The following is a 27,923-nucleotide window of genomic DNA, read 5'->3' as shown; positions in this document are numbered from 1 at the left end:
TGTGTGACGTATGTTGAAATGGCGTCTTTTGCAGCCTGACCGAACTGCTAGTTATTTTACTACAATGACACTTACATTATGATTATACTAAGTCTGAGTTAGCAAACGTACATCGACACCTACTGTTTACAACATTTCAGTCATTTCACAACATTGTGAGTTATTTACTAAGTCATACAGTCAGACTATCTCTATCTATCAGACTAATTCGTAAGTTAGATGAACTTCTTCCTTGGGCTTCCGAAAAGGTGCTGCCAATGACCGCTAGTTATTATCTACATTGTCGTGCACGCTGAGTTGCCCGATTTTTATTGTGTCCCATCTTCTTAGTGACCATCGGAGTCAGCTGATGAATTAAACTTTTGCCGAATCCTGGAGGAGGGATGGCAAAACATCTTTTCGATCAACAAATGTTTTGATCGCGTTTCTCTGTTCTTTTTTCGAAATCAATGCGCTGTCGATATCTTCTAGAACAGACTCGATGACAGAATGTTCTTATCTCAGGTTTGGACTTATTTTTCACTGAATTAGATGTTTTTTACACAAAGTAAAGTAGGGGAGAGTGGGACAGAAACAGCGCTTTTTGGCTTTGGCTCTATCATTCATAAAATGAGTTACAAAAAGTTAGATTAATCTTTTATTTACTCTGTCAACAAACACATCTCTACAAATGAAAACATTGGGGCGGTTTCCCAAACAGGGTTTACACTAGTCCCAGATTAAAATGCACGTTTGAGCTGTCTTAATTTAAAAACACCTTGCACTGACATCTCCTGATAAATATTAACGCCAATGTTTTGTCTCAAGATGCACCACAGCATTGTTTTTTTGTAAGGTTTGTTTGTAAAAACTTAAATGTCCTAATATAACTAAGGCCTAGTCTTGTTAATATGAGCCCATAGGTGGGGTTAATTGTAACAAACAGAGGGTTTGTTGTAACACCTGATAGAAAATTTTGTTTAAACACAAATAATTCAATACAATTCTGTCTTTATACTAAATGTGAATATTGTTTATATATTCGCCTATAATAGATAGATATTCAATCATTCATCCATCCATGATCCTTCATCTAACCATCCTTGTACTAAGCATCAATGCATATAAATAGATTTTTTTTAAACAGCTGCACAAATAAGGCTTCTTAATTATCATCTTAATTAATAGTATTTACATTGTTTTCATTATCATATATATACTTGATGCTTTATTGTAACATTGTGTGACAACTACGGTAACCCTGCTTTGTAAAAAAAAATTAATCCCAGCTGTAAGTTACTAGAAGTTGCTGACATGTTTCAAAATGGAGTTATGTTATGTTTTAGATAGCAAGTGATTAAAATATTGATGATTAAAATAATATAAGGTTGGATTTGGTGACTTACACACCCAACTCAGAAATCAGAAAAATACTAAAGATAAAGAAATGTACTTTTCCAGAACACTCTTTGGGGCTGTTTACACTTGGTTTTAAGATGTGTTTTCATCGATCGGATCACAAGTGGACGAGAGAGACACATTACGTTTACACCTGGTATTTAAATCCGTCTCTTTTGTCCACTTTCGACCGCATCTGTCCTGAATACTGTGAGGGGGTGGTCTGTGAGACGGTGGGCGAGTCTCTCTGCTGTCATTCAAACGGGAGCGTGAGTAATTATGAGTTTATATGGACGCAAACTAATATTATGTCGGAGTCCACTGCTTGTTTAGCAAGTATACATGCTGCACAGTGTTTTGTACGTTTATTTGTTGGAGCTTTCTCTGAATTTTCAGCGCAATTGATGAAATAGGATCGCGCAACTTTCACGCTTTCAAAACGAAACTACGGAGAACACCCGCAGTAGTTTTATCAATGAAAGGCTAAAAATAGCGCTGTTCACCGTATGTTCACGCCAGAAGTCAAAAAAGATGTAAAATTAGTGTTTAATACCTCAGATTAGATAAATGTGCGGAGAGAAGGCGGTCGCGTGTGGCTGTTCGAACACATTCAACCACATTGCGTTCCGCAACTCCAAAGCGATCCGATGGAAAGTGGTTTTGACTACCTCTGAATGTGGTTGAAAGTGGTCGAAAGTGGACGCGTTCAAAACGTTTTGAACACCGTTTACACCTGGCATTAACGTCGTCCACTTGTGATCCGATCGACGAAAACGCATGTTAATGCCTAGTGTAAACAGCCTCTTTGTTCAATGTTTTAACAAAAACACATCAGAACTTTTAACAAATTCACAGAACATCATCTTCTGACAGTAAGAGAAAAAGACAAAAATTAAAAATTGCTCAGCCCTGTATAAATATGTGAAGTAGCCGTGTTACAATAAACCCCGTGCTAGTTTGCCCTGCTCACCCCTACTGAAAAAAAATGTACCGTTGGGTACCATTACCAAATTTCAGTACCACAGGTACTAGTTAAAATATGAGCGCTACACAACCATAGCTAGTACAGCATCCCGTAATTATAGTGCTATTATTGAACTACAAAGCGAAAAACTGAGGACAACACTGAAATTGTAGGCTTTCTTTTTCAATAGTTTAGATTTTTTCTGGGTCTTTGATCTTTTCGATTGCCCCCTTTGCCTTTTTAAATATAAAGTATATAAAATATAATATAATTTTTACACATTCTCTTAAACGTCATTTTCTGCTGTCCACCGTCTTTCCAAACCGAACATCCAGCTGACCCTCAAAATGGTTAGCTTCTTGTATTCATGAAGCAAAAGCACGAAACCAAAACCTAAAAAATGAATTAGACGTTACTGCCAAAAATGTCATTTTTCTGTGAATTTTACTGTACTCATAAAAACATTCTAGGTGTAGACTGACGGGCAAAGCGGTAATAATTTACGGCCTTTTATCTAGTCTGTTGTATCTGCCGTGCTGCATCTTAAACACTAAGATGTTATGGTTGTCTGTGGGTCACGTTGGTTTTTGCTAGCTGTATTTTTTGTCTGGCCAGGGGCTGTTTTGACTTCATGTTGAGAGACTTTAAAGGCACTACCTAAACAAAGCAGATGAATGCGGAGCAGGTGCTTTGTTTACCAAATTAAAATGTAAATACTACCGGCCAATTTCCAAGCCATGACGAAAAACTTTTGAATAACCTCCCTTTCTTCAGTCTAACAGATGCAATCATCCTCGGGTCAACGACATTATGAATGTTACTCATCTACTAAATCTGAGTTCATTTCCAGTGACCTGCAGCTGGTGATTTGTCTCTTTTACAAATTAGACGATTGAGCTTTTTCCCTGGGTAATTTTTTCTCGATTTTGTTTTTGTGCTCTATAAAGAGACATCATAAATTAACACAATGGCTCATATTTCTTTTCAGCACCAGCTGAGCATAATGACAAGTACATGTTTTATTCATTCTTGTTACGAAATGCACAAAATGCTTTTCAGTGACAGGAAAGAATCAAGCTATGGAGTTTGGTTGTTGTAGGTTTGGGCATAGGGGTGGTCTGAAGCAGCATTAGTTTCAGTCTAAAGACTTCCATTCATAAGCAGGAACAAACCCCACAGTCGTCATCATCATGTGCATTTGGATGAACAATGGCTGTCATTGTAAGTGTTAAATTGCACTGTACCGGTTTGGGCAGGGTTCTTTTGATTTTTGCGGTTTAAGCGCTGTAGAGGTTGGTCCTGCATGGCGTGCTGTCCTGGGCCAGTGCCCAGCTATTGTCCTGTAGTCCTTGTCGCACTTACTCCTGGATGTGTCCAATGTCTGTGATAGGTGCCTCTGATGTTTGGATCTGTTCAAGCATATGTCCAGAGTATTGTCCCATGCATTCTTCCAGCAGCAAATCTGTACCATCGCTTTGTTTTGTAGCAAACAGGAAATTGGCTCAAATATCAAGAGACTCAAAGCAGAGAGTTGTATAAAGGCTGATAGTGGCAGATCCGGATTTTACACTCAGACTAATTTTATCTTGCACCTTTGGTATCCTCTGTTTTGAAATGTGACAGCTGCTGTAGTCGAGCGTTGTCTGGGTTTAAGATTCTCTCGACGGGATTTGGAGGAGCAGTGCGAGCTGTTGGGATGAAGGGATGCTGTGCCCTTGAGATAGGGAGCGTTATGGAAGCTATCCTGCCATCAGAAAATGGCTTTTGTGACTTGCAGGCAGGGTGCATTTTTTCACACGTCTGCTGAGCTGAGACTGTGAAAAACTGTGAAAACAAAGAAATGAAGAAAGATCTAGGACAGAAGAAACTTGCTGGCGTGGGTGAGATGGTGTGATGGCTTTCTAAATGTCAAGGTCCTGATTTTTCCATGTCTTGACACTTTTTCTCATCTCTTCTTGTGCTAACCTATTAGCGTTTTGTTTATGTATTACATTTTGTTTTGCCACAGTCGTGAAAGGCTTTTGCAGCAAGCGTCTGTTTTTTTAAACCTAAGATACTTTACAGCTAAAGACAGCATATCTAAAATTACCACTATGCTAATAAAAATGAAATCAAATATATGTGTGATATGAAAAACAAACATAGTATATTATAATAAGGGCTGTCAATCGATTCAAATATTTAATCTAGATTAATCACATAATTGCCATGAGTTAACTCTGTAGTCGCTCCTGAAATTCGCTCATTATTTGCATAAAGTTAAGGTACATTTCACATTATAAGCGACAAGCAGTAGCAGAGGCTGTTTACACTTGGCATTAACATGCGTTTTCGTCGATCGGATCACAAGTGGACAACATTAATGCCAGGTGTAAACGGTGTTCAAAACGTTTTGAGCTTGTCCACTTTCGACCATTTTCAACCACATCCAGAGGAAGTCGAAACCACTTTCGATCGGATCGCTTTGGAGTTGCGGAACGCATATGTGGTTGAATGTGTTCGAACAGCCACACGCGACCGCCTTCTCTCCGCCCATTTATCTAATCTGAGGTACTGAGCACAAGTTTTACGTCTTTTCTGACTTCTAGCACGAACACACGGTGAACAGTGCTATTTTTAGCCTTTCATTGATAAACCTAATGCGGGTGTTCTCCGTAGTTTCTTTTTGAAAGCGTGTGAAAGTTGCGCGATCCTATTTCATCAATTGCGCTGAAAATTCAGAGAAAGCTCTTACATACACACGTACAAAACTCTGTGCAGCATGTTTACTTGCTAAACAAGCAGTGGACTCCGACATAATATTAGTTCACGTCCATATAAACTCTCTCTCTAATTTCTCTCGCTCTGGTTTGAATGACAGCAGAGAGACTCGCCCACCGTCTCACAAACCATCCCCTCACAGTATTCAGGACAGAAGCGGTCGAAAGTGGACAAAAGAGACGGATTTAAATACAAGGTGTAAATGAATGTGTCTCTCTCGTCCACTTGTGATCCGATCAATGAAAACACATCTTAATACCAAGTGTAAACAGCCCAGCAGAGCGATGCAATCTCATTGGTTTCAATGGAAGCCTGGCGGCAAGAGCGACAGTGACCGTTGACTGCTGGATGGGCGTGTCCAGTCGCGCGACAAAGTTAAGAAACTTTTAACTTTATGCAAATTATGAGCGATATTCAAGAGCGACTAGCAATGAGCGCAAAGCAGTGGAGTTCACGTCATCCATCTCTTGTCAGTTACTGGAGTGGACGTTACGCATTTGTTTATGACAACCAAATATAGAAATGCCTCTTTTGAAAGAAATGAGCGTCACACAGCGACAAAGCCGCTTATTATGTGAATGTACCTTTAAACAGTTCTTAATTTTCGCTCGTGTCGCCAAGCTTCCATTCAAATGAATGAGATTGTGTCGCTCTGCTACTGCTAGTCGCTGCTAGTCTGAATGGGGTGTCAGTTAGGGTTGTGCCGATAGACGATATCATCGTCCATCGTGATGGTTGACTGACATCACGATGGAGAGACACCATCGTGATGCCACGCCCCCTCCCCACTCCGCTGCGAGTCGACATACACTTACTCTCTTCTATATAGACTATAGTTAACCTAATATCTTTGCGTGAATTGCTCTATAAATTAAATAGAAGAGGTGAGACGTGACGTGTGTTAGTCTGTGAAAATATCCTGTCGGGCATTTGATCTTGACTAGGGATGGGCACGGATATTCGAATATTCGAATGGCAATAATAATTCGAATTTAAAAAATGCTATTCGAATGTTTGTTTGTTTTTAATGTGCCACCAAAGGGTAACAACTTATTTAATGCTTTTTCACTTCATCTATACTGTCTTTTACAGACTTAAATGTAAAATATACATGAACATTAATTTGTATGCATTTCTGATTGTTTGGCAATGCAGATTGCAGACGAATTTAAGTTTTTCCTTTTATCTCCGGGTTTGTCCCCGCCGCGCCGTATTTGGCCACTGGCTCAGTGAGGGCTCACGTGTTATTAAACGTGCTTCTCCGCCGCCCGAATCAACACATCATGAGAGATTTGTAAGCTTTCTGTTATAAAGTCTACTTAATTTTGTTAATAAAGAGACAGACACGGAGAACGAAATGAAAGAACATTTATTATACGCGGTGCTCTTTCGAAAATGAACCGGATAACTGCACATGGCAGTTTAAAGCAAAGCACCGTCTTTGTAAAATGTTGTTAAATTAAGCTAACGTTAGTAACTTTGCACAGTCAAAAATAATGTATCGAGCCAGCTTACGTTATTTGTAAAATAATGTTAAATACAGATTTTCAATCTTGTTCCATCCGTCTGTTGTTTTTATCGGTTAACCATCATCAGGAAGAGTATTCTCCGCAGCACCAGCATTATTGTATCTAGTCAGAAGAACGGGCTTTCACCGAAGCAGGTAGGATAAATATGGTTTTCTTTATTCACAAATACGTCAAACTAAACTGAGAAGATATTTATATGGCGACTGAGCAGTCGGTTATGTAGATGTGTTTTTTCGTTTGCTCCGGGCTCTTGGTGTTTTGAGTCTGTTTAAATGATGATAGCCTACTTTGTCAAGTCCTCAAACTTTAAACTTCGCAAGTCCTCAAACTTCGCTTAGATTTGGGGTTAGGGTAGCTATAATATTTGGTATAATATAATGTATGTAACATCAAACAGTAATGAATTAATACTAACGACCGACTTGAAACTAAGGATTTGACTAGACTTCGCTCCGCATTAAGTTTTAACGCATTTTTTTCTGAAGGATATTTTTTAAAAAGAATTTAAAATATATATATATATATATATATATATATATATATATTTTTTTTTTTTTACAATTTTTTCAACTTAAAATACATACATATATATATATATATATATATATATACATACAGAATATAAGTTTAGCTTGCTGTGGATATTTCCTAATTATAAGCCTTCTGTGAAATTATGACAAAATGAAAAATACAAAACACGCATGTCTTAATTAACATAATTTAAATAAACGAATATTCGTTCTTTAAGAGCTTAAATATTCGAAAAATTAAATATTAAAAAAAATAGTAAATTACTGGAAAATGCCCATCCCTAATCTTGACATTGCTAGAATCTTGTCTTTTTTACATGTTGTACATTTATCTTAAAATATTTAATTTTGTACAAGAAAACAGCCCATATTAATCATTTATTAGTAGCCTTTTGTAGTGTCTCGGGAGATCGTGCTCATTGTTACATTGAGGCTATACTGCACTGAAGCGGCAGATTAAGATATAAACCCAGAATTCAGAGAACGTCAAGAACAAGAAAACGGGAACAACACTCCGACCGAAACGCGGGATTTACATACACAGACCATGTTCAAATTTAGATGTGTCTGGCCCTGTTCACTTTGTCTAGTTTTAATAAGCTGCGGATTGAAGTGCTGGCTGCTCCCCGCGGTGCTGAAGACCCGCTCTCTGACGGAGTACTGGTGGCACATATGCACAGATATTTACGTGCAAATAGAAAAAAATATTTATGTAAAGAGATTAAAAGGTGCTTAAAAGTGCACAACTCTTCTTCAGTGGATTAAAACTACTTTTTCCCCTTATGTGCAACCTATAGGAAAGAGACATTAGTTGGGATAGTAAAATAACAAAATTATAGATTTTAAGTACAGAATAGTATTTATGTAAAATATAGCCTATATTAAAATAAAAAGTGCACAACTCTTCTTAAGTGGAATTAATAAAGTAAAATAACGAATAATAATTATATAATAACGAATAATAACGAAAAATTAAAATACCCCCCCGCCTAACGATATCATCGTCCATCGCGATGGTTTACGTAACCATCGTCAACTGCCAATTTATGGGGACATCGCCCAACCCTAGTGTCAGTCAGCGTAAGGAAGATCGTTTTCGAGTTGTTGCTTTTAATAACTCTTTAAACATCCACAACCTTTATCTCTCTTAATAACAATTTTTACTTATTGTTATTAACACGTACATTTTTACTGCCCCAGTTATAATATAATACAATACTAATAAAAATACATTTCCGACCTTGGTGTAGATATATATTTTGTAAAACAAGGCGTGTCGTGAAACAGTTGATTTATATGCACATGCATAAGGGACTTGTCACCAGTTAGTTTATAGCTTAATTTATGTGTAAACCCACCAGTGGTGGACCGCCAGGGCATGCAAGCTCAGAATCACTGACATGTTTTAATATATTTTTTCCATGTATGTGTATTAAATTTCCCTATAGTATAGTATTCTCTTCATTTCACACATTTCTCTTTGTTGCACTGCTTCCAGTAGTGCATTTTTATGTTGGAGCTTTTATCCAATTATATTTCAGCCATCATCTGTTGGCAGTATCAAGGAAATCTGCCTTGAGGCCTTAAGAATCAACAGTGTTGGCGCCTGTAGCGTAAAATGAATGGAAATAAAGCTGTTGCTTTAACCAATCAGATTTCAAGTTGGCGACTCCAGGGCCATCTTGCAGGTGTACAATAACGTAGACATTTTCACGTCCTTTGATTGGATGCTCAAAGAGCCTAAAATCAAAGAGTCTGTTTTATTAAACCTTAAGACACTACTAGGGCTGGACCATAATATTCGAATATTCGTTCCGTAGGTTGACATTCGATTTTCAGTTTTGAGATTCGAATATATATAAATAATTTTTACAGCGTTATTGCAGAGCTTTTGCCAAGCAGGAAGTGCGCTTCACGCTGCCGCTCTATAGGTGGCGCAGAGAGACCAACATCCATAGCCAACAACAGCCACCAAACGCCACCAGTAGAAAGAAGATCGCCTCGAACGTAAGGCACGCTTCCTGCTTTGGCATTCACGCTAAAAATGTTGTAAAGGTCAATATTTCACACGGAGTTATGCGGGAATTGGATGTATATGCTTTAGCTCTCAAAGTGGCGAATAGGTGTACTTTCATGACCGAGCACTGGGGTTTCTGCAAAATATCTTCTTTATTGTTCTGCTGATGAAAAAAACATATTGGATGGTGTAAGTGTTATAAATAAACTTGATTTTGAAAGTATGCTACCGTTTTATTACAGTTTGTTGAACTTCGTTCATTTATTTTCGTTGTTTTATTTAAATAGCCTACCCTTTACGTTGTCAGTAATTGCTGTGCTGCTAATTTCTGATACAGGAGTGTTTGTTTGTTAGAAAAATGTTAGGCTACCTTATTAAAACTATTGCTCTTGTGTTTTGTTTCACTAATGCTGTTCTTGCAGGATGCATGACAGGCACGCTGCTTCCGTCTTGCGCTATTCTGTAATATTTTTAAAGTTTATTAATTCTAAACGTGTCACATTTTGCACGAAAAAAGGCACTACACTCCCTTGGGTCCGCAGCAACACATCCGCTACATAATAAAACTGTAGACAGACAGACACAGACGCATACACACAAAGAGATTCCTGCCTTTATTAAAGAGAAAAATATGTTCAGCCCCTCCTTCCGAAGCTTTGAATATTCAATTTGATTTCTACTAGAGCTTCGAAGCTCAAAAAATGGTATTCGGAACAGCCCTAGACACTACCAGGCAAAGTTTTTTGTTAAAATGGTATGAATATAAAGAATATTTGACACGAAACGGGAATCTGAATTTATAACAATAAGTAAATAATCCGCAGTCCACATGTGCCTATTGATTTCCGACCCGCATCCGCACCACAAATAACATGTTAATGTTATTCCATCCGTTACATCAAATAAAAGCGGTGGTTCACCTGTCGGCTACCCGCCCATGTGTGGGACTCCGGTATGAATGTAAAAGATATTTGACACAATACACCCAGACAGGAATCTGATGATGCAATGACTCATTAAACTGTGTTTCTGTGTCATTTATATACCTGTGGCGTCAGGTAGGACATTCCTAAAGGCCTAGGCATTGTTGGGAAAAGTTACTTTTAAAAGTAATGCATTACCATATGAAGTTACTCCTAAATGCGTTAGTTAGTTACTTTTCATTTGTTACTTAATGCACGTTACTTGTAATGCGTCACCCCCAACACTGGGCCTAGGTATAAAATATTTGGCCAATCACTGAAACCCACATATTTGAGCTATTTAACAGTTAGCCTTGATTTGTAAATTTCTAGAATCTTTCATTTCTGTGTTTTTAGAAAGGCATTTTTGATGCGTGACTTTTAATGAGTTAACATTTACATTTATGCATTTGGCAGACGCTTTTATCCAAAGTGACCTCCAATATATCATAAATTGTAAAAATGTTTCAGTTCCTTTGTGATCAAATCCATGACCTTTGTGCTGCTAGCGCAATGTTGTACCAACAGCAATTTCACATGCATTCCTCTAGTTCAATAGGAACATAACCTAATAATAGCGATTTTATGTATCTTCCTCATTTCTGAAATGAAACAATACTGCAAGTTTCACGTCCTCAGAATCTTTTCTGGGTGTTGGTTCCCTTACCTCATGCCATTTGAGTCACACGCAGAATACAATGGGTCACTTCAACCATCTCTAGCTGAGACTTCTGCATATTAAAGAAGCAGACTCTGAATAGAAGAGCTCTCAGGCTGTAATCTGACCTATGACGACATGCTGACTGCTCTTCATGTTTCTCTGCTGGGCACAGTGGGAGCCCAGTGACAGGTATTGTGTTTTCAGCTCAATCTTGGAGTAAAGGGAAGGGAATGTGGAGCTACTGTGTGGAAGAACATTATTCTTTACTGTCCCTTGTGGAATGCAGCCTGGATTTGCTTTTTTTTGCTTAAAAAAAAACCCAATATCTCTCCACATAACCGGCTCCTTATTTGGGGGATATTAGATCACACGAGCAGATGAGAAAACCATCGGCTGTAGAGTGTGAATGTGACAGGCTTTTTACCTTTTGAAGTGATTTCTGCTTTCTCATTAGGTTTATTTCTCTAGCAAGTCTTTATATCCTCATAAAGGCGTGCTCTTGTGCCTGTGCTTTTTGCAGTATTCATGTTTTTTTATCCCGCACCCCTGAAAAGCTTTGATGCTTTGTTCTACTCTCCCTTTTCACGTAACCCATACATAACATGGCTTTCTGATGCCTTTGAAAATTGACCCGTCTTGCATCTCAAACACGCCGGGTCTTGTCGCTTCGCTTTGGTCTTTACTCAGATGCCCTGTGCGCCTCCCTCTAGTTAAACGCTGTGTTTGCCAATATTGACGACCGTGTAGAAACCACGCATCCTCTGAAAAGATATTGTTGAAGGTAAACAAAACCCAAAGAGACTCTGACTCCTCCAGACAACAAATCTGTTTAAATGCATTGTCGTGGTGTTTGTTTAGTTATCTACCTAATGGAAAAAGTTTCCAAGGGCGGCACATCGGCAAATGACTTTAATGTTTGCCGACTTTTAGATCTTTTTTCATCCTTTGTCTAAACATTTTTTTATGTAGTTTCAGATGTCTATGAAAAATTGTATGCTGAGGTTTAGGCAACGACACCAAGTAAAAATGACTCATTAGGAGAGGCTTAGCAATTTTGCGTTAGATATTTATTAGAGATGCACTGTTATATTTGCCAGTTATCTGTATCGGATAACAAACGCAAATTGTTTTACACTATCGACTATCGGTTAATAGTTTGAAAACAACCGATAGTCATGACCAATATATTTTGTCACTCAAAAGAGAACAGAAAATGCAATGAATTTGAGCTCTGTGTATAGAAAATGTTAAAGAAACATCACTAGTTTAATGTTAAATATTATTGGTAATGATGTCAATGAATAATATTTAGAACATTTTATTTAGTATATGCAGGTTAATATAACCACAAAACCATCAGCAGATATCAGTCTGAATAATTATTATTCGGTATTAATTGAAAAATCTTATTCGCGCACCTTTCCACTGTACACGACAAAAGACGGCTGATAAACTGGAAGTGTCGCAAACGGCTGCGTGAGGTGACGACCATCAGTGGATGCGTCATTTTCGGAAACGTTAACTTTGCGCAACTCGCATGCGATACGCCAACAAGAAGTGATGTATTTCAGTGCATTTCAATTAAAACACTGTGCGAGGTGAAAATGATTCATCTTTGTGACCCGCTCTGGCGAAATGAGTCGGAAGTCGCAACGTTCCATTTTAAGATATGGGCCGATAATGTGGAAAAACAATGAAATAATCTTTTTTTAGCTAATTTCAAAAATTCAAATTTTCAAAAATAATCTCCCAAAGTTTCGTAGTCCAAATAATTGAGTAAAAGTATGAATGAATATTAATATTCAATTAAAAAAAGTTTTACTAAATTTGCTGGAACCTAACATTGCTTTTTTCAAATCCTCTCATCACCTCGGAGCATTTTCCGGGTATCCCCTGAAACGTCACTATCTCTCCAAATATGGTGTTACACGTTGTATATAGAGCAAATCAAAAATCAAAAATCTACACAAACAATGATCATTTGTCAATGGGATGCCCCGGGGCACGCGATTGGTCCAGCCATCCTCCTGTCAGACTCGCAGCGCTCTGTGTAAACAATTTAACCCAATATTTAACTGTTGGTATCTTTTTTTTTATTTATTACACTGTCATTGTCAAGTGGCCTACACAAAGATATGATTGCATAGGCTAGCATTATTTGTTTTCTTTTTGCTTGTCTCTATATGTATACGCTATTTAAATCTTATCTCCATTTGTTCTCTCCAAGAAATATTGTCAGTCTTTGCTATATATGCATAGATGTTTATTGTTATATTCATTTGCATTCATTTATTTATTCCACTATAGTAAATATTAAAATGAAGCTTCTTGCACTGGAATGAGCTTTGCTGCCAAGTTACAATTAAACTGAAATGTCATTACGAATGCCACTAGGATGCGAACTCCGAATGGCGTGTACGGTGGAAAGGCGGCTTTATATTTATACATTTTTGGTAATCTTTTCACAATTTGCTGACCAGGTCACGACTGCAACTACGATGTCCAGAAATCACCATCACATCCAATCTCATTTATGGCCTTTACTTTCAGTGCTAGTCAAAACTCATTCACCTGTGCCACACTTAACCCATCATTTAAGATGAAAAAGATTAAATGACTTTTGCCCTTTGAAGTACATGAAGATTGTGCGGATCACTTTTTAAAGCCTTTACTAATCAATACAAGCCTCTGCCATTATCCTGTAATCCTGGCATTGCCTTTGTAAATGTCTCTCTAGACGCTTTTGATATTCACTGAAAAGAATCCCAAGTTCTAGTGCTCCCACGGCATCATGCGGGTTCGGCTTTATGCAGCACATTTTCAGAAAGATTAATACATGAGTAGCTGATGTGCTCCGTGTGGTCCAATCAAAAATGCATTGCTTTGCATAATGTTACATTGTAGAGATTTTTTGGTTGAATTTTCCTTCCTTTTAATTGAATTCATAAATAAACACTTTGTTTTGTTCTCATTTAGGTGAACCGGAGGACTTGGCTAGAATGCTACGGGCATGATCTGTCTACAGCATCCGGCGCCAATAAACAAGAATCCATCTTCTGCAAGTCTGACGCCTGGAATATTCTCTGCACAGGATCAAGAGATAAGGACACGGAGAGAGTAGAGAACAGGCATCGGGGTGTTGGGCAGGGGGCCGCTGGTGCATGCGGGGGCAGTGCACATTCCTTGCTGGAGAGTGGAAGCACACCTCGCCCATGCCGTCCCCTGCCCAAACTGCTCGCGCCATCCTTTGCAATGGTGACATGAGCACGCGCATTACGGAGGAGCCCGGTTTCAACCCATCTATTTCGCTGTCTTTCTGTAAAAAGCATACGATATACTTGACTGTTTACTTGTGAATAGAGGACTGTCTATAGCGATTGGCGTGGTCGCAAGGTGATGATGCTGATGTGTGTACGTGTAAGGCGGCTTTTCCGTCAGCTCACGCTGCAGAACAGCCTGTTGCTGCTCTTCCTTTTCTGCGTGATCAGTGTCCTCATCTCGGCTTATTTCCTGTATGGCGTCAAACGTGAACTCGAACCGGCAGGAGTTGGAGGCGTGGTGGTCCCAGAAGAAGGTACTGCCGATTGGGAAGATTCCCGGGCTACTCCCTCTCCACCGTCAGCAAGGGTGCTCCCTGCAAGAACTGCCAAACCAGCGGACATGTCTCGAACTGACCCCGTGGTACTGGTGTTTGTGGAGAGCTTGTACTCTCAGTTGGGTCAGGACATCGTAGCCATTTTGGAATCAGGGCGGTTTCGCTACCAGACTGAGATCGCACCCGGCAAGGGCGATATGCCCACACTTACAGACAAGAACAGGGGCCGTTTCACTTTGGTTATCTACGAGAACATCCTGAAGTACGTCAACCTGGATGCTTGGAATAGAGAGTTGCTGGATAAATACTGTGTGGAATATGGCGTTGGCATCATAGGCTTTTTCAAGGTGAGCCATTTTGTCTTCCATTCATAGGAAATAGCCTTGCTAATGGGTCTTAATTCAACTCTAGTTCACGTAGGTCAGCCACCTCACACTAAATGCTTTAATGACTGACATTTAGCACTCTGATTTGTTGTTAGGTTGGCGAAATGTTGCCAAATCAGAGAGGTTGGGGTATTATGTTAAATATTGCAGTAATGGCACATTACCAAATGAGAATGTCCTTGTTGATTGTCAATGGTAATTGTCTTGGCTGGTGAGGGTGCTGCTTGATGACACCAGTGGATGGCAACCTATATTTGCTCATTTGCATATTACACATTGGTGTCCGTCATTGCCAGCTTGCAACCCTCCTCTCTCAGTTCTAATGTGTTGTTTGCCTAAGGCCATTCTCGCTTTTATTACCCTCGCAAGCTTGAGTGCAGCACACTAATTGTTACTGGAGGTTAACTCAGCTGATGAGACTGTTAGAGACTCATTCGCCTTCCGGCAGAAGGGCGAAGACATCAACGTGTCTTAAAAGGAACAGCATGAAATTTGCGCTCATTAATTTTTATTGACTCAGGCTGGTGCAAGTGTCCTCAAAACTGTTTTTACCCCAGGCTCTATTGTTTACAGCCTAACAGGAATAATTTTGCCTCCACTGTTGTTTTTCTTGTCCAGATCATTAACATCCCTACCTTGCTTGGTTCTAGGTTTTATTGATTTCAAGGCCTTGAGCTTGTCTGATAACAGACCCTTAAAGAGGGGCATGGATCAGCAGACCAGACCTTTCTCCTTGAAGAGAGAAACTGTGTGTTTAGTTCACTGCAGTAATAGAGCGTAAATAATTACCTTCACACCAAGCCTTGACTTGCACCTATCGAAGCTGAAGCAAAGTCGAATGCATTTATCTCTCAACGGTTAAAGTATGTCTGAGCGCACACATAGAAATGCAATAACATCACGATGGACACCAGGGCTTTACCTTTTAGTTATGCTTGGATGCAACAATGACTTTAAGCTCTTGTTTGCCTTCCTATTAGTCTACGATCCTAATCCCATATCCCATAGAGTCGGCGAGTAATTGGAAAGATCCTTTTTGGTTTCCAAGTCAGCACTTGAGTTGGCATAATCTCTAGGGGCTATTATTAGTTTTCGTCTACAAATTATTCACACTAGCTCTTCTTTAACCTATTAAGATATCCGCCTAATGTTTTGAGGCATTATAGGTATGCTGCTGACAATGGCTAGACAAGGAAAGATGAACGATTTTTTGCCAGACTAAAGATGAAGTCACTGAAGTCCGAATTTTTCATAAAAACATTTTTCATATTCGTCATCCGTTATGCACAGAAACCTTGCACATTAAGTCTGATGCGTATTAATTAATCTGTTGCGAAAAACTACACAAATGAGTCTTCAAAATGTTAGCACTATTAACTATAAATGAATGAATGAATGAATGACATTAGCAACAAGCTATCATTTAGCTAACTTGAGCACAATACTGTATAATCTTTTGTACCAAAACCAATCACCTTTACTTTTAATCTGTCGTAATACAGTAGCTTGTGCTTAAGACAAAGTAAATCAATTTGTCAGACGTTACTCTGGATTTTGGCATTTAATTGTTTGGTGGTTCTGATTTGTCAAAATTCTATTTATACAACAATGGTTTTTCAGGGGACCTGAAAATGCAAACTTCTGAAAACTTGTAAGCTACAAAAATGTGATTCTGTGAAAACAGTGATGTCACAAGCATGCATATTATGTGCTGGCAGTATGTGCAGATTTTGTTTGTGCTACTTAAGTTACTGAGGTTATTAATGCTTTTCAAAAAAAAAAATTGCTGCTTTACAGTCCAGGTCATTTTTAGGAACCGGAAACAAAGTTATCGTCCATCCGAACAAAATTGCTTTTGCATTTGACTGTCAGTATTTTTGTAAAGGTCCACCGATATGGGGGGGGGGGGGGTTATGGCCAATCCCGATATTAAGAAAGCTGTATGGCTGAAATGAGGTTGATATAACACAAATGTTATCACAGTAAATAATAGACAAATAGAAAATTGGTGAAACTAAAAAAAAAACATTTGTTATGCATAATATTTATAAATATAGCCGTTTAAAGTTGACTTTACATGGAGTTACATTTATAAAAAAAAAATCACATTTAAGTAGTAGAGAAATTTCTGGCCGATTAAAAATATTTAAGGCTAATGCCGATAATAAAATCCAAATATCGTCCGATATATCGGCCTCTGCATCATATTGTCCTATCACAAATTTTTTGCTTGGTAAAAGATATAAAGAATGTGTATTGGCAATTTATTTACAAAGTAACATCACCACCTATTGGCCAGGCACTCATAATACAACGTTTTTATTTGTTTTGCGGGTCTATGTGAACAGGGATAGTTTTTGACAATGTTGTGGTGTTAGGCCTGGGAGATTTGGCAAAAAAAAATTCAGAGCATTTGACCGATTTATGATTTCGATTTTTGATTGTTTTACTAGTCAACTTAAAACATAACTAGAACGATAGTGCAGTGACATTCTCTTTCCAATAACATTCTATTCATAAGATTCAAGAACATCTGGTTAAACTAAAGTTTTAATCCAAATGCACTGAATGAGAGTTATCAACATGGTTTACATATCAAATGAATTCAATTTTAAAAAGATCTATGCATAAATTGGGCATTGTATAGAAATATAATGTTAGCCTTAATGTGAAAACTAATAACCTAAAACCTATGTTCAAGCATGTTTATAATATATTGTTGTATTTGATTGTAGTTTAAGTACACAGTCATAATCTCACATCACATATTAAACCAAACAGTTTTAACTATTATTGCTCTTTTAACTATTCATAACATATTCCCCTATGGTTTGTCTAAAATTTTATTCGATTTTTCATTAATGATTTTGTCAATAATTTGGATAATGTGTGCAATGATTGACTTCTTTTTAACCATTCTTTAATATGAATCTGTTTAAATAAGTCTGTGAATCGTACGTTTCTAATCATGCTGTTAACCTTTCCAATGAGGACACGCAAACTTTTTGCATAGGCTTTTTTTTACTGTATTGTTTGTTTGCTCGTACCGTTGCATTTCATTCAGACGAGCACTTTCTGTGCAGACACAGCGCATCATCTGCACTGAAATAGATGCAGTCAGCCAGACATGTTTTATATCCAGCTATCATTCTGCAGGTACAACTGCCACTTGAGGTTTAGGTCATGGTTTCAGTCATCTGTACTTTTGTTTGTTGCTTTTGAAGAATAAATCTAAGGGACAGAGCGCAACCGCGGCAGGGAGAGAAAACACGCACGAAGAAGGATAACGACGCTTCATTTCTCCAACAGCGTACATGGAACAAAATCGCATAAAATAATATTGCCTAATTGGTTTTGGAGATCTGAAATTTTGCCTGGGCGGCTGCAGTTTCTTTTTTAATGAAGGAACACCCTGGCGTGGTATCAGATGATGTTTCATTTTGACTGTAACGAACTTCCATTCAAAATCTCGATTCCCCATTTTAAATCAAATTAAAATCACGTCAAAATGTAAATTCAAATTAATCAAACAAAACTATTTTTTAGTACCATCATTGTTGTAAAAACATATTATCTAAAAGGACACATCACGAACTGTGCCGTTTGCTTAACATTATTCTGATATATCAGAGTCTCTTCATGGAATTGCTCCTTATGTAGGGTGTTTCAAATCAGTCACGTGCGAGATTTAATTTCCGTTAGTATGCGCCTCTAGAATGTGATATATTTTTAAACTGAGCCTTATTTGAGCTCGAACCAATTATCGTAACACAATTCATGAATTGTTCCATGTCAAAGAAAGTTAAATGGTGATTAGCTTTAAAAAGCTTTTGGTTTGAAAGTGTTGCCTGAACAATAGATACAGGAAGATGGGATTAGGGAAAAGGGAGAGGCTGGAGACGTTATTGATTAAGGCCACTGGAATGTGAAATTCTCCGATCCACCCAAGTGCTGAGTGACACCACCACCTCCGCTTGCAGTTTTAGCCTGATTCGCTGCGTTGCCATTGAAAGGAACAGATGAAAGTGCACAATTCATCCGATGTCTCATGTGCATAATACATTTCTCCAGAGGGCTCCATCGCTGCTGGTGGGAGAATAATAGTTGTGTTTGGAGATGACTAGGTTGCAGCCTTTCTGAATTGTAAGACTCGTTGTGTTTGTTCCACTCAATGTGCAGTTTATCACCAATTGATCCAGCTTCACAGGGTCAGCTGGGCAGAAAGAAGAGTGGACTGCATGTAGATGAGTGGACATGGTGTTTAAATACCACAAGGCATCTCATTGAGGAGATAGCAAGTTTACTTCAGCCAAGAGATTAAGGATAGTGTTAATTCAATCTGATATGTACAGTATTGAAGGGGATATATCAAGGATTTACATTGCTCTTTTAAAAAACGATCTCTCTAACATGCGCAATGCAAATATCCTTCCTCAGTATTCACAATGAAAACTAATGTGCCTGTGTGCCCTCCAAAGTCAGATGTAGGATATTTCTATTTTCAACTATTGTTGGACAGATTATGGAGATGGCAAAAAAGCAAAGCAAAAGTCAGTTAAATTGTCATGATCACAAAGTGCACACTACTAAAGGTTATCCAAAAACAACAGAAGTGATTTATGTATGGACGTCTTACAGAGCCCATATTATGCAAAATCTACTTATTCAAGGTGTTTGGACATAAATATGCATTGGCAGTGTGTGAACACAACAACCCTACAATGAAAAAATCCACTCACTCCTTTTTTTATTAATCCCTATCAAACCAAAGCACTCTCATTAGATATGCTGTTTTGATTCTTTTGTTAATGTGACATCACACTAACAAAGCCACAGCCACTGACTGACTGGTTAATTTAACCCAAAAGCTTTTCTAAATGTGTAAATGGTAAAAAAGCACTAATGCAGCTAAAGTTACTATTAGGGTTGCACAATTCTGGGAATTTTCAAGACTGGAAACTTTCCATGGGAATTTACAGGAATATATGGGAATTAATGGGAATAAACTTGAAATTTTGAAAATTGCATATAACAGGGAACTTCAATCTAGTTTAAAAATGTCTTGCATCATAATTTGGTTTAAAACAACAAGATTTAATGCAATTTCAGTTGAATTTCTACCCTGCACTTTCCTCAGTCACATGTGAAGGGCCATTGAGGCCACACCCCTGCACACAAAATAATGTCAAAATGTCCATCTTTTATGTGCTCAAGTTAAACACACTCACTCCCTTCTGAAATAAAAAAATCCTTCATTCAAAGCCATTCAATTCCACTTTTTGATGAGCATAAGTATCAGGATTCTTCAAAATGTGTATTATCTTGCATGCATTTATGCTTATGACATAGTTGCATATGATATAGTTTATATACATCTCCAAATAATTCCCATAAATTCCTGTAAATTCCCATAATTTCATAAATCCCGTGAATTAAAAAACGTGCCCTTTTAAAAATATTTAGATATTAGAGCAGAGGTCTTAAACTTTTTCCTTGCTGGGGACCCCTTAATGGATAGAGAGGAGGAGCAGGGACCCCCAGTACATGTATCAAATTAGGACTGTATTTATTATTATTTATTATACATACTTTGTTATTATGGGGATGTTACAAAGACACTAAAATTAATAATATTTTTTGGCATACTACATTACATTTAAATTTATCTGAATACATTTTATTGTGGGTACGTTATTTAAAGTTTTTTTTTGTTATTAGCATATTAATAAATATTTAGTTTGATGCCTACTTTAATTTGTCCAAATACATTATTTTGCATTCAAATTTTATTTGGAGGACCCCCTGTAATACCACCACGGATCCCCAAGGGTCCCCGGACCCCCTGTTGAAGACCTGTGTAGTAGAGGGATAATGTAGTTGAGTAATTTAAAACAAAGTCTATTTTATAAAATAAACCTGTATAAGTAGCCTTCATTCATGTTTTGTCCGCTCAATCTCCTTCATGACAGGCTAATGAAAACAGTTTGCAGAGCGCCCAGCTGAAAGGCTTTCCACTCTTCTTGCACTCCAATCTGGGTTTAAGGGACTGTAACGTCAACCCCAAGTCTCCGCTTTTGTTCATCACCAAGGCCCGGGAGGTGGAACACGGTCCCTTACCTGGAGACGACTGGACAGTCTTCCAATCCAACCACACCACATATGAGCCTGTGCTTTTAGCTCGTGGACGGAGTGCAGAGGCTGCCGGAGCCCCTGGACCTCTTCACGCAGCGGTCGTACAGGATTTGGGTCTTCACGATGGCATCCAACGGGTACTCTTCGGCAACAACCTTAACTTTTGGCTGCACAAACTGGTACTGGTGGACGCAGTGAGTTTCTTGACTAGCAAGCGTCTGTCACTGGCTCTGGATCGCTATGTGCTGGTGGATATCGACGACATCTTTGTTGGGAAAGAAGGAACACGGATGAAGGTGTCTGACGTCAAGGTGGGCACTGTTTGAGTCAGACTATATTATACTTTATAGTGTAAACGCAGATATTTATTAAAAATATGTATGTATGTGTATATAGAGAAACATTTTCAGTATTTTACAAATTTGTGCATTGCATGCTTCGTGGATGAGACCCATTGTAGTTTTGTGTGGTGTAAAGCTGACGAGAAGGTTGTCTGGGGTTACAAATCATGTAGCTCTTTCGCATTCCCTTTCTTGCTCGCTTCTTTTTTGTTTCTTGTCTACCTGTCTGCTGTGCCTATGATCGGGACTCATGCAGAGAGAATGAGAGAGAATGTGTATAAAGCCAACCAATTTGAAAGCACACAAAAAATACATGGAGGAAGGGCCGTGGAAGAGACATGTGGATGATATTGGCAGCATATAAATAAGTCCTCTCCTCTTCTAAAGCATCTCAGAAGCAGAACACAGAGAGAATGGTGTGTTAGATCCATATTCACCAACCCTCTTCATGGTATGACGGCACTTTTCCTATCACCACTTCTCCAGCAGTCCGTTTTTCAATACGCCAACCTCTGCTTTTCCTTGCTTAAATCTCTCCTCCTCTTCCTACCCTTTTTCTTTTTTTCTTTTAAGTATTTTTATACGACTCGCTGTTCAAAGGGCATTCAAAGACTTGCCGCAAGCATGAATATTTCAAATGCAGTTTTCTGCGTCGTCCTCCTGAATCTCTCGTCTTCTGAGCGCCCCGATGCAGATGTTCAGCCGAGGGAAGGAATAGAAAGCAAACATAATCAAAGGCGTCGTGTCTGTCTGCGGACCTCTGAACGGTTAAATATGAATCAGTCTTTTGATTGAGTCACACTGGAAAGACAGGCAGTCAAAAACAAGTGCGGTAAACAAATCAAATGAGAGGCAGATGCAGAGCTAAATCTGGGAGGGGTAATGAACTGCAAACAGTGGGGACACACGGACTGGAGACATGTTTCCGTTGTCCCTTTTTTGTACTGTGTTACTGCTGTGCATGTGTGCGTTTGTATGTATTATCTGCTGTCCTTCGACCAGTTTATTAAGTTGCCAAACTTCTTTTTTTTATTGCAAAGGCCCTGCTGGAGACGCAAAACGAACTTCGAATCCATGTGCCCAATTTTACCTTCAACCTGGGATTCTCTGGAAAGTTCTTTCATGCCGGTAAGCAGTTGCCATACAGTGAAACCATTACTGAATATTTGTATTCATCGAGACAAAATTCTGTTTTCTAGAAAGTATTTTTTGGCATCAAACAATACAGTACAATAGACAACATTGTTGACTGTGATATACCTTGTTTTTGGTAAATACTAACAGTACATCACATGGCAGTCCCCTCGAAAGTCCAATATACCAGTATAAGTGTCCCTAACCTAGTGGTTCTCAAACTCCTATTTTATTTTTTTACCTTCCACGAGCCAAATGTTAATAGTTCAACTATGAACATTGCACAAAAAAATTCAATTGTAAATAGTCAACATATGTATTTTTGTATAGCACTAACTAATGCAGAGCTCTTAAAGTTATTTTGTTTATGGGTCATTCTACAGAAATGTCCACTTTTGGTATAGCAAGATGTCTTAAAATGTATTTATTTTTCTAACACTTAAACTTTTAGACCACATTATTAGATTACTCTTTGACTTTTTGAGTATACATAAATGACAGCTTAATTTTTTTTTGTGTGCATGTACTTAAAGACTGCATAAAAACCATATTCTTGTCACTGGTGTTACCTTATTTCTTTAGCAATATTAAAGGTGTTTATGAAATATTATTTGTTATTTTTTTCAGTTTAAAGCTTAATTCTTAAGTGTAGCAGAATTCAATGAATTAAAATTTATTATCATGTCACATGCGAACGATTTTATTTAATGAAAGAAAAAAACAGAGTAACACAAGTGACACAACAAATCACCAGTCACTGGTGTTACTGATCTTCACTGCTGTTACCCATAAGGAAGGTAACACCATTGACAGTAACACCAGTGACAATTTTCATGAAAACTGCATTTTACAAAATTTTTGCTGTAAAGTATCAAACCACATGTTGTCAGTCATTGTATATTTACTGATTTAAGTAGTTTAATTCATTTGGATTCTAGTTTTTTGCAATTCCCAAACAATAAGGGAGGTGACCAGTGACTAAACTAAAAGCTTCATATGAATCATGAGATAAATAAGAAGATTTCTCATAACTGAAAAGAGACAGTGACTTATATGGGCGTCTCTTTATAGATCTCCAGGCATTTGAAAGAAGGAAGTCAAGTGATGTCATCAGTGTGATTCTGATTTAAAAATAAGAGATTTTTTTGTTAAACGGGAACACTGGTGACACAACTCCAGGGGACCACTACTTTAATTGTATATTTTATAATATTTATTTAGCAGTTTGTTTTTTTAATGTAACCTACATCATATATTTGATAGTTATGGCCACATTATTGTATTTTAAAGAAAACACTGTTTTTGATCTCAAAATAAAGCATTTTCCCTCTATACATGACTGTGGGGACGAGCATTTCTGTGGTGCTTGGAATTCTAATTGATTAATAAAAATCAAATATTGCTACATTAATGACTCAAGAAGGTGTAATTGTTCAAATAACATATTGTTTCATTTTAAAATATAAAAAAAAGTTTAACCCTAAAGGGTGTTTCAAGTGTAATATTTCTGTAAAGGCTAGGGACAGAAAAATTGACATTTCTGTAAAATGACCCTTATAACTGTTGAACTTTCCTAAATGACATTTCAACTAGTTTTCACAACATATAGCCAGTCTTCTCCTAATGACTAAAATTGCACTTTTTTATATTTTTAAGATATATAGGCTAAACCTCCTTTCCATTGTACACTACATTTGGACACGACTGTCAGAGTTCGCCAACTAGTGGCAGCCGTAATGAAATTTTAGTTTAATCGTAAATCTGTGTCAACATGGGAGAGAAGCTCATTCCAGCGCAAGAGTCTTTAATCTACCAATATATTTATACTTAATTATTTACTTATCAGTAATCAGTTCGTCAGTAATCAGTTTGTTTTTAATGTGTTACTTATAAAGTTAAAAAAGAAGGATTAATAATTTTTACCTCGCACAGTGTTTTGAATTGAACACAGTAAAATACATCACTTCCATTCGGCGTGTCACATGCGGTGTAGTCATACAAGTTTATTTTTTTAATGCATCCAATGCACAGATTGGTTCGAATAATTACGCACCGCAGATGGTTGGTACCCCACGCAGCCCTTTCCGAATCTCCCTCTGGTTTTTTGGCCATCATTAGTCATGTACAGTGGAAAGGTAAAAGTAACCACACTGATTTTAAATCAAACAATGATGACCGGCGGGCCGGCTAAAGATGATTGGAGGCTTGCCAGTTGACTAGCCCTGCCATAGGTTTTAAGTTACTGTTAAGTTTGCAGTTAGCCAGACTTATTCAGTCCATTAGCACAATTGTCTGATAAATTCGGTTAGCTTCAACTAAGAAAACAGTACTATTATGTTACTACTTCGAATAAAGCTCTTCTAATGGGACATACGTTACTCACAAAAAGTTTGGGATATTCGACTTTCAGGTGAAATTTCACAATGCACCTTAAATGCACCATTGCCTTTATATGTAAACTTAATTTGACATTTCTACTCAAATGCCCTTCTTTCATGATATAATATCACTGTAGCGTAAACTTTTTGCATTTTGTATATTTTTTTCTGAAAGTCGAATATCCCTTACTTTTTATTAAATTGTAAATGTGTATTGCTTAATAGCTTAGCAATATGCTAATCTCAAACTGGCTTGAAGACTAGTGATATGCAGTAGCTTGCTGAATAATGTGATAAGCGTTTCAGTTATGCTTGCAGTTTGTAAAATAATTTAATTAATAATAAAAATATGTAAAGAAAGATATTTTAATTACATGACCAATGTGTATTACATTCTTGGCACTCTTTTTGTCATCTGCATCAACATGACACATTTACTATGCTTTAGTAAAGTATTACAATTATTCAGTTATTGCAAACATTTGCGGTATGCACATTTGTGATATTTCGGTATATATTGCAGCCCTTCTGAGGAATTCAAGTTAGCATTGATCAAGCCTTACAAGTTTGTATGATGCATACCGTATGAGTGACTGATGTTGGAGAGTTTTTCAAATCAGATGCTTTTGTAGACAGAAAGACAGCCAACTAGGTTTTTGTGTCATGGTTTGTATGTGCATTATTTGTGTTTCAGGCACAGATGAGGAGGACCTTGGAGATGACCTGCTTCTGTCTTACAGTAAGGAGTTTTGGTGGTTCCCACACATGTGGAGTCACATGCAGCCGCACCTCTTCCACAACCAATCAGTGCTAGCTGAACAAATGCTGCTCAATCGCAAGTTTGCAGAGGTTAGTCTTATTGGTATTATGTATTCAGATTGTATTACTGTGGTTTTGCAGATGACATATAATTATATAGTCTCTATGTCATACTAAGAGTCCAAGTTTGCATCTTATAGCTGTAATGTATAGTAGAAGCAGATTACAGTTTTGTGGTAAGGTACTCAAAAATGTATGCTTTTCCATTACTAAGTATATACTTTAGATTTATTTAAACCTGGTTGCAGAATAGTTACGTTATATTCACACTGTTTCCATTCATAAATCTTTTTTCTCATTAGGAGCACGGCATTCCCACAAACATGGGTTACGCGGTGGCTCCACATCATTCTGGAGTGTATCCCATCCATATGCAGCTGTACGAGGCCTGGAAGAAAGTGTGGGGCATCAAGGTGACCAGTACAGAAGAATACCCCCACCTCAAACCCGCCCGCTTCCGCAGGGGCTTCTTCCACAGTGGCATCAGTGTAAGACCCTGTGCATGTGCTTATAACAATTCCATTGAAAGTATTTGTTTATGAACATATTGAAATAAAAATTTAAGATGGTAGAAATATAATAATAATTAAGATGATACGATCGTGGGAAATGACACGGGGCACATGCCCTGGCTCCAGCAGATTCATTTTATTTTTCTAGAGATAAAAATGGACCGTAGACTGTACAATTCTAGCGGGTTAAATGATGGAACATTGCAATCTTATTCCGCTTGGAATCAGCGAGATAAACCTCGGGCTATTTTGTTTATAGTTTGAGCTTTGAGTCTCAACGGGGGGTTAAGGGCAAGCTGTTTGTGAAAGTACGATTTTATTATTTTATTTTTATATCTATTGTGTATTGCTTCAGGGGACAACAAGAGAAGGGCGGCAGCTTGTTGAGTCATGACAGAGAGCTTTGTGTATGGATGCGGGTGTATGAGCACAGACAAAATTTACCATGCTGTCAAATATTATCTGAGGAATAAAGAAGAAAAGTTTTTTTTCAGTGTAGATCAACACAGCGGGTCATGCACCAACTTTTTTCTAAGGGGCAAAATGTGTACACCTACCCTTCATACTGTATGCAGCGTACGCAGATCTAAATGTAATGCTGTAGTCTACGTTTTTTTGTTTTATTATTTATTTAATTGCATTCAAAGCATATCATTTTTAAAAATTGGCCTATAACATATTGGTAACACTTTACAATAAGGTTGCATTAGTAAACATTGGTAAATGCATTAAAGGTGCAGTGTGTACATTTTAGAAGGATCTTTTGACAGCAATGCAATATAATATTGTGGGATTTAAAGACCTGACAAAATGAACTGTATTGTTTTTATTACCTTAGAATTAGCCGTTTTCTATCTACTTACACCGTGGGTCCCCTTACATGGAAACCGGCATTTGAGCAATCATGTTTCTACAGTAGCCCTAAATGGACAAACTGCTCTAAAGAGAGGGCTTTCATCATTACGGCCCTCTCCCAAATCGCACACTCCGGACTTATGGACACCCTTACGGCGCATTCACACGGGGCGTAAATTCCCATTCACTTTTAATGGGTGACGTCAAGCGTTGGCGAACTGAATTGTGGATCCGTCGGCGCCTCGTCAGTGCCGTTGCTCGCAGCAGAAGTTGAACATTTCTCAACTTTTCAAGCGGCAACGCGTGCGTCAGCCAATCATATCGCCTTATGCAAATAACCTAGGCAGAGCCAGCCAATTACATTTATGGAAGACCGGAGCTTGTGTTGCGGCCACAGTGATTGGCTGTTGGCCACGCTTCAGACAAGCCTTCCGTTAAGCGTTAACGCTTACGCCCCGTGTGAATGTACCGTTAGAGTCCACACTTTGATGACCTTATGTAGTGCAGACCTTAGGGACCCTTGACTTGGTTGCCGAAGACACACTTCAGAATGTAAAAATGACAGAAGGGACACCCTACGGACTTGTAAACTAAGCAAGCATGCGCAATTAAAGGCCACGAAACCGAAGGTCCACATGACATGTTTGTCCTTGTGATGGCTGCCATAGCTTCTTAATGTCCTTTGAAAGTGAGGGGTGCAATATGCAACCCACCACCAGATGCTGCTAAACTCTACACACTGCACCTTTACCTCACCTGAACAATATAGTTTCTCAACATGTATTAATTCTTGTTAGTTAATGTCAACACAGTTATTCATTTAGTTTTATTAATTGAAGGGCCATTTCATCGATAAAAACATTCATTTTTATTGAAAGTGGTTCATATTAGAAGTCGAAATGTAACATAAATTTAGAATTTTGTGCCTATTTGACCGAGAAAAGACAGAACGTGACTGTGGAGCACATTTG

The 27,923-nt window shown here is 38.0% G+C and overlaps 1 protein-coding gene across 5 annotated transcripts in view; it reads left to right on the top strand.

The window, feature by feature from the left end:
* ndst1b (N-deacetylase/N-sulfotransferase (heparan glucosaminyl) 1b) overlaps positions 1 to 27,923 on the top strand; it is a 107,062-nt gene that overhangs the window by 56,901 nt on the left and 22,238 nt on the right. For 3 of the 5 annotated variants that reach the window (XM_065287502.2, XM_065287503.2, XM_065287504.1), the window contains 5 exons: positions 13,777 to 14,742; positions 20,751 to 21,224; positions 22,295 to 22,382; positions 25,461 to 25,615; positions 25,888 to 26,073. In XM_065287502.2, the coding sequence (XP_065143574.1) occupies positions 14,197 to 14,742; positions 20,751 to 21,224; positions 22,295 to 22,382; positions 25,461 to 25,615; positions 25,888 to 26,073 (1,449 nt within the window). In that variant the 5' untranslated portion in view covers positions 13,777 to 14,196. Of the gene's footprint in view, positions 1 to 3,673; positions 4,255 to 13,776; positions 14,743 to 20,750; positions 21,225 to 22,294; positions 22,383 to 25,460; positions 25,616 to 25,887; positions 26,074 to 27,923 lie in introns of those variants that run through there. The other 2 variants (XM_073812507.1, XM_065287505.2) reach the window with 2 other exon arrangements.

This window comes from Paramisgurnus dabryanus, chromosome 18 (genome assembly GCF_030506205.2).
Source record: "Paramisgurnus dabryanus chromosome 18, PD_genome_1.1, whole genome shotgun sequence".
Classification (NCBI taxonomy): domain Eukaryota; kingdom Metazoa; phylum Chordata; class Actinopteri; order Cypriniformes; family Cobitidae; genus Paramisgurnus; species Paramisgurnus dabryanus.
The sequence above is the reverse complement of the archived record's forward strand: the minus strand, read 5'-3'. Positions and strand labels throughout refer to the sequence as shown.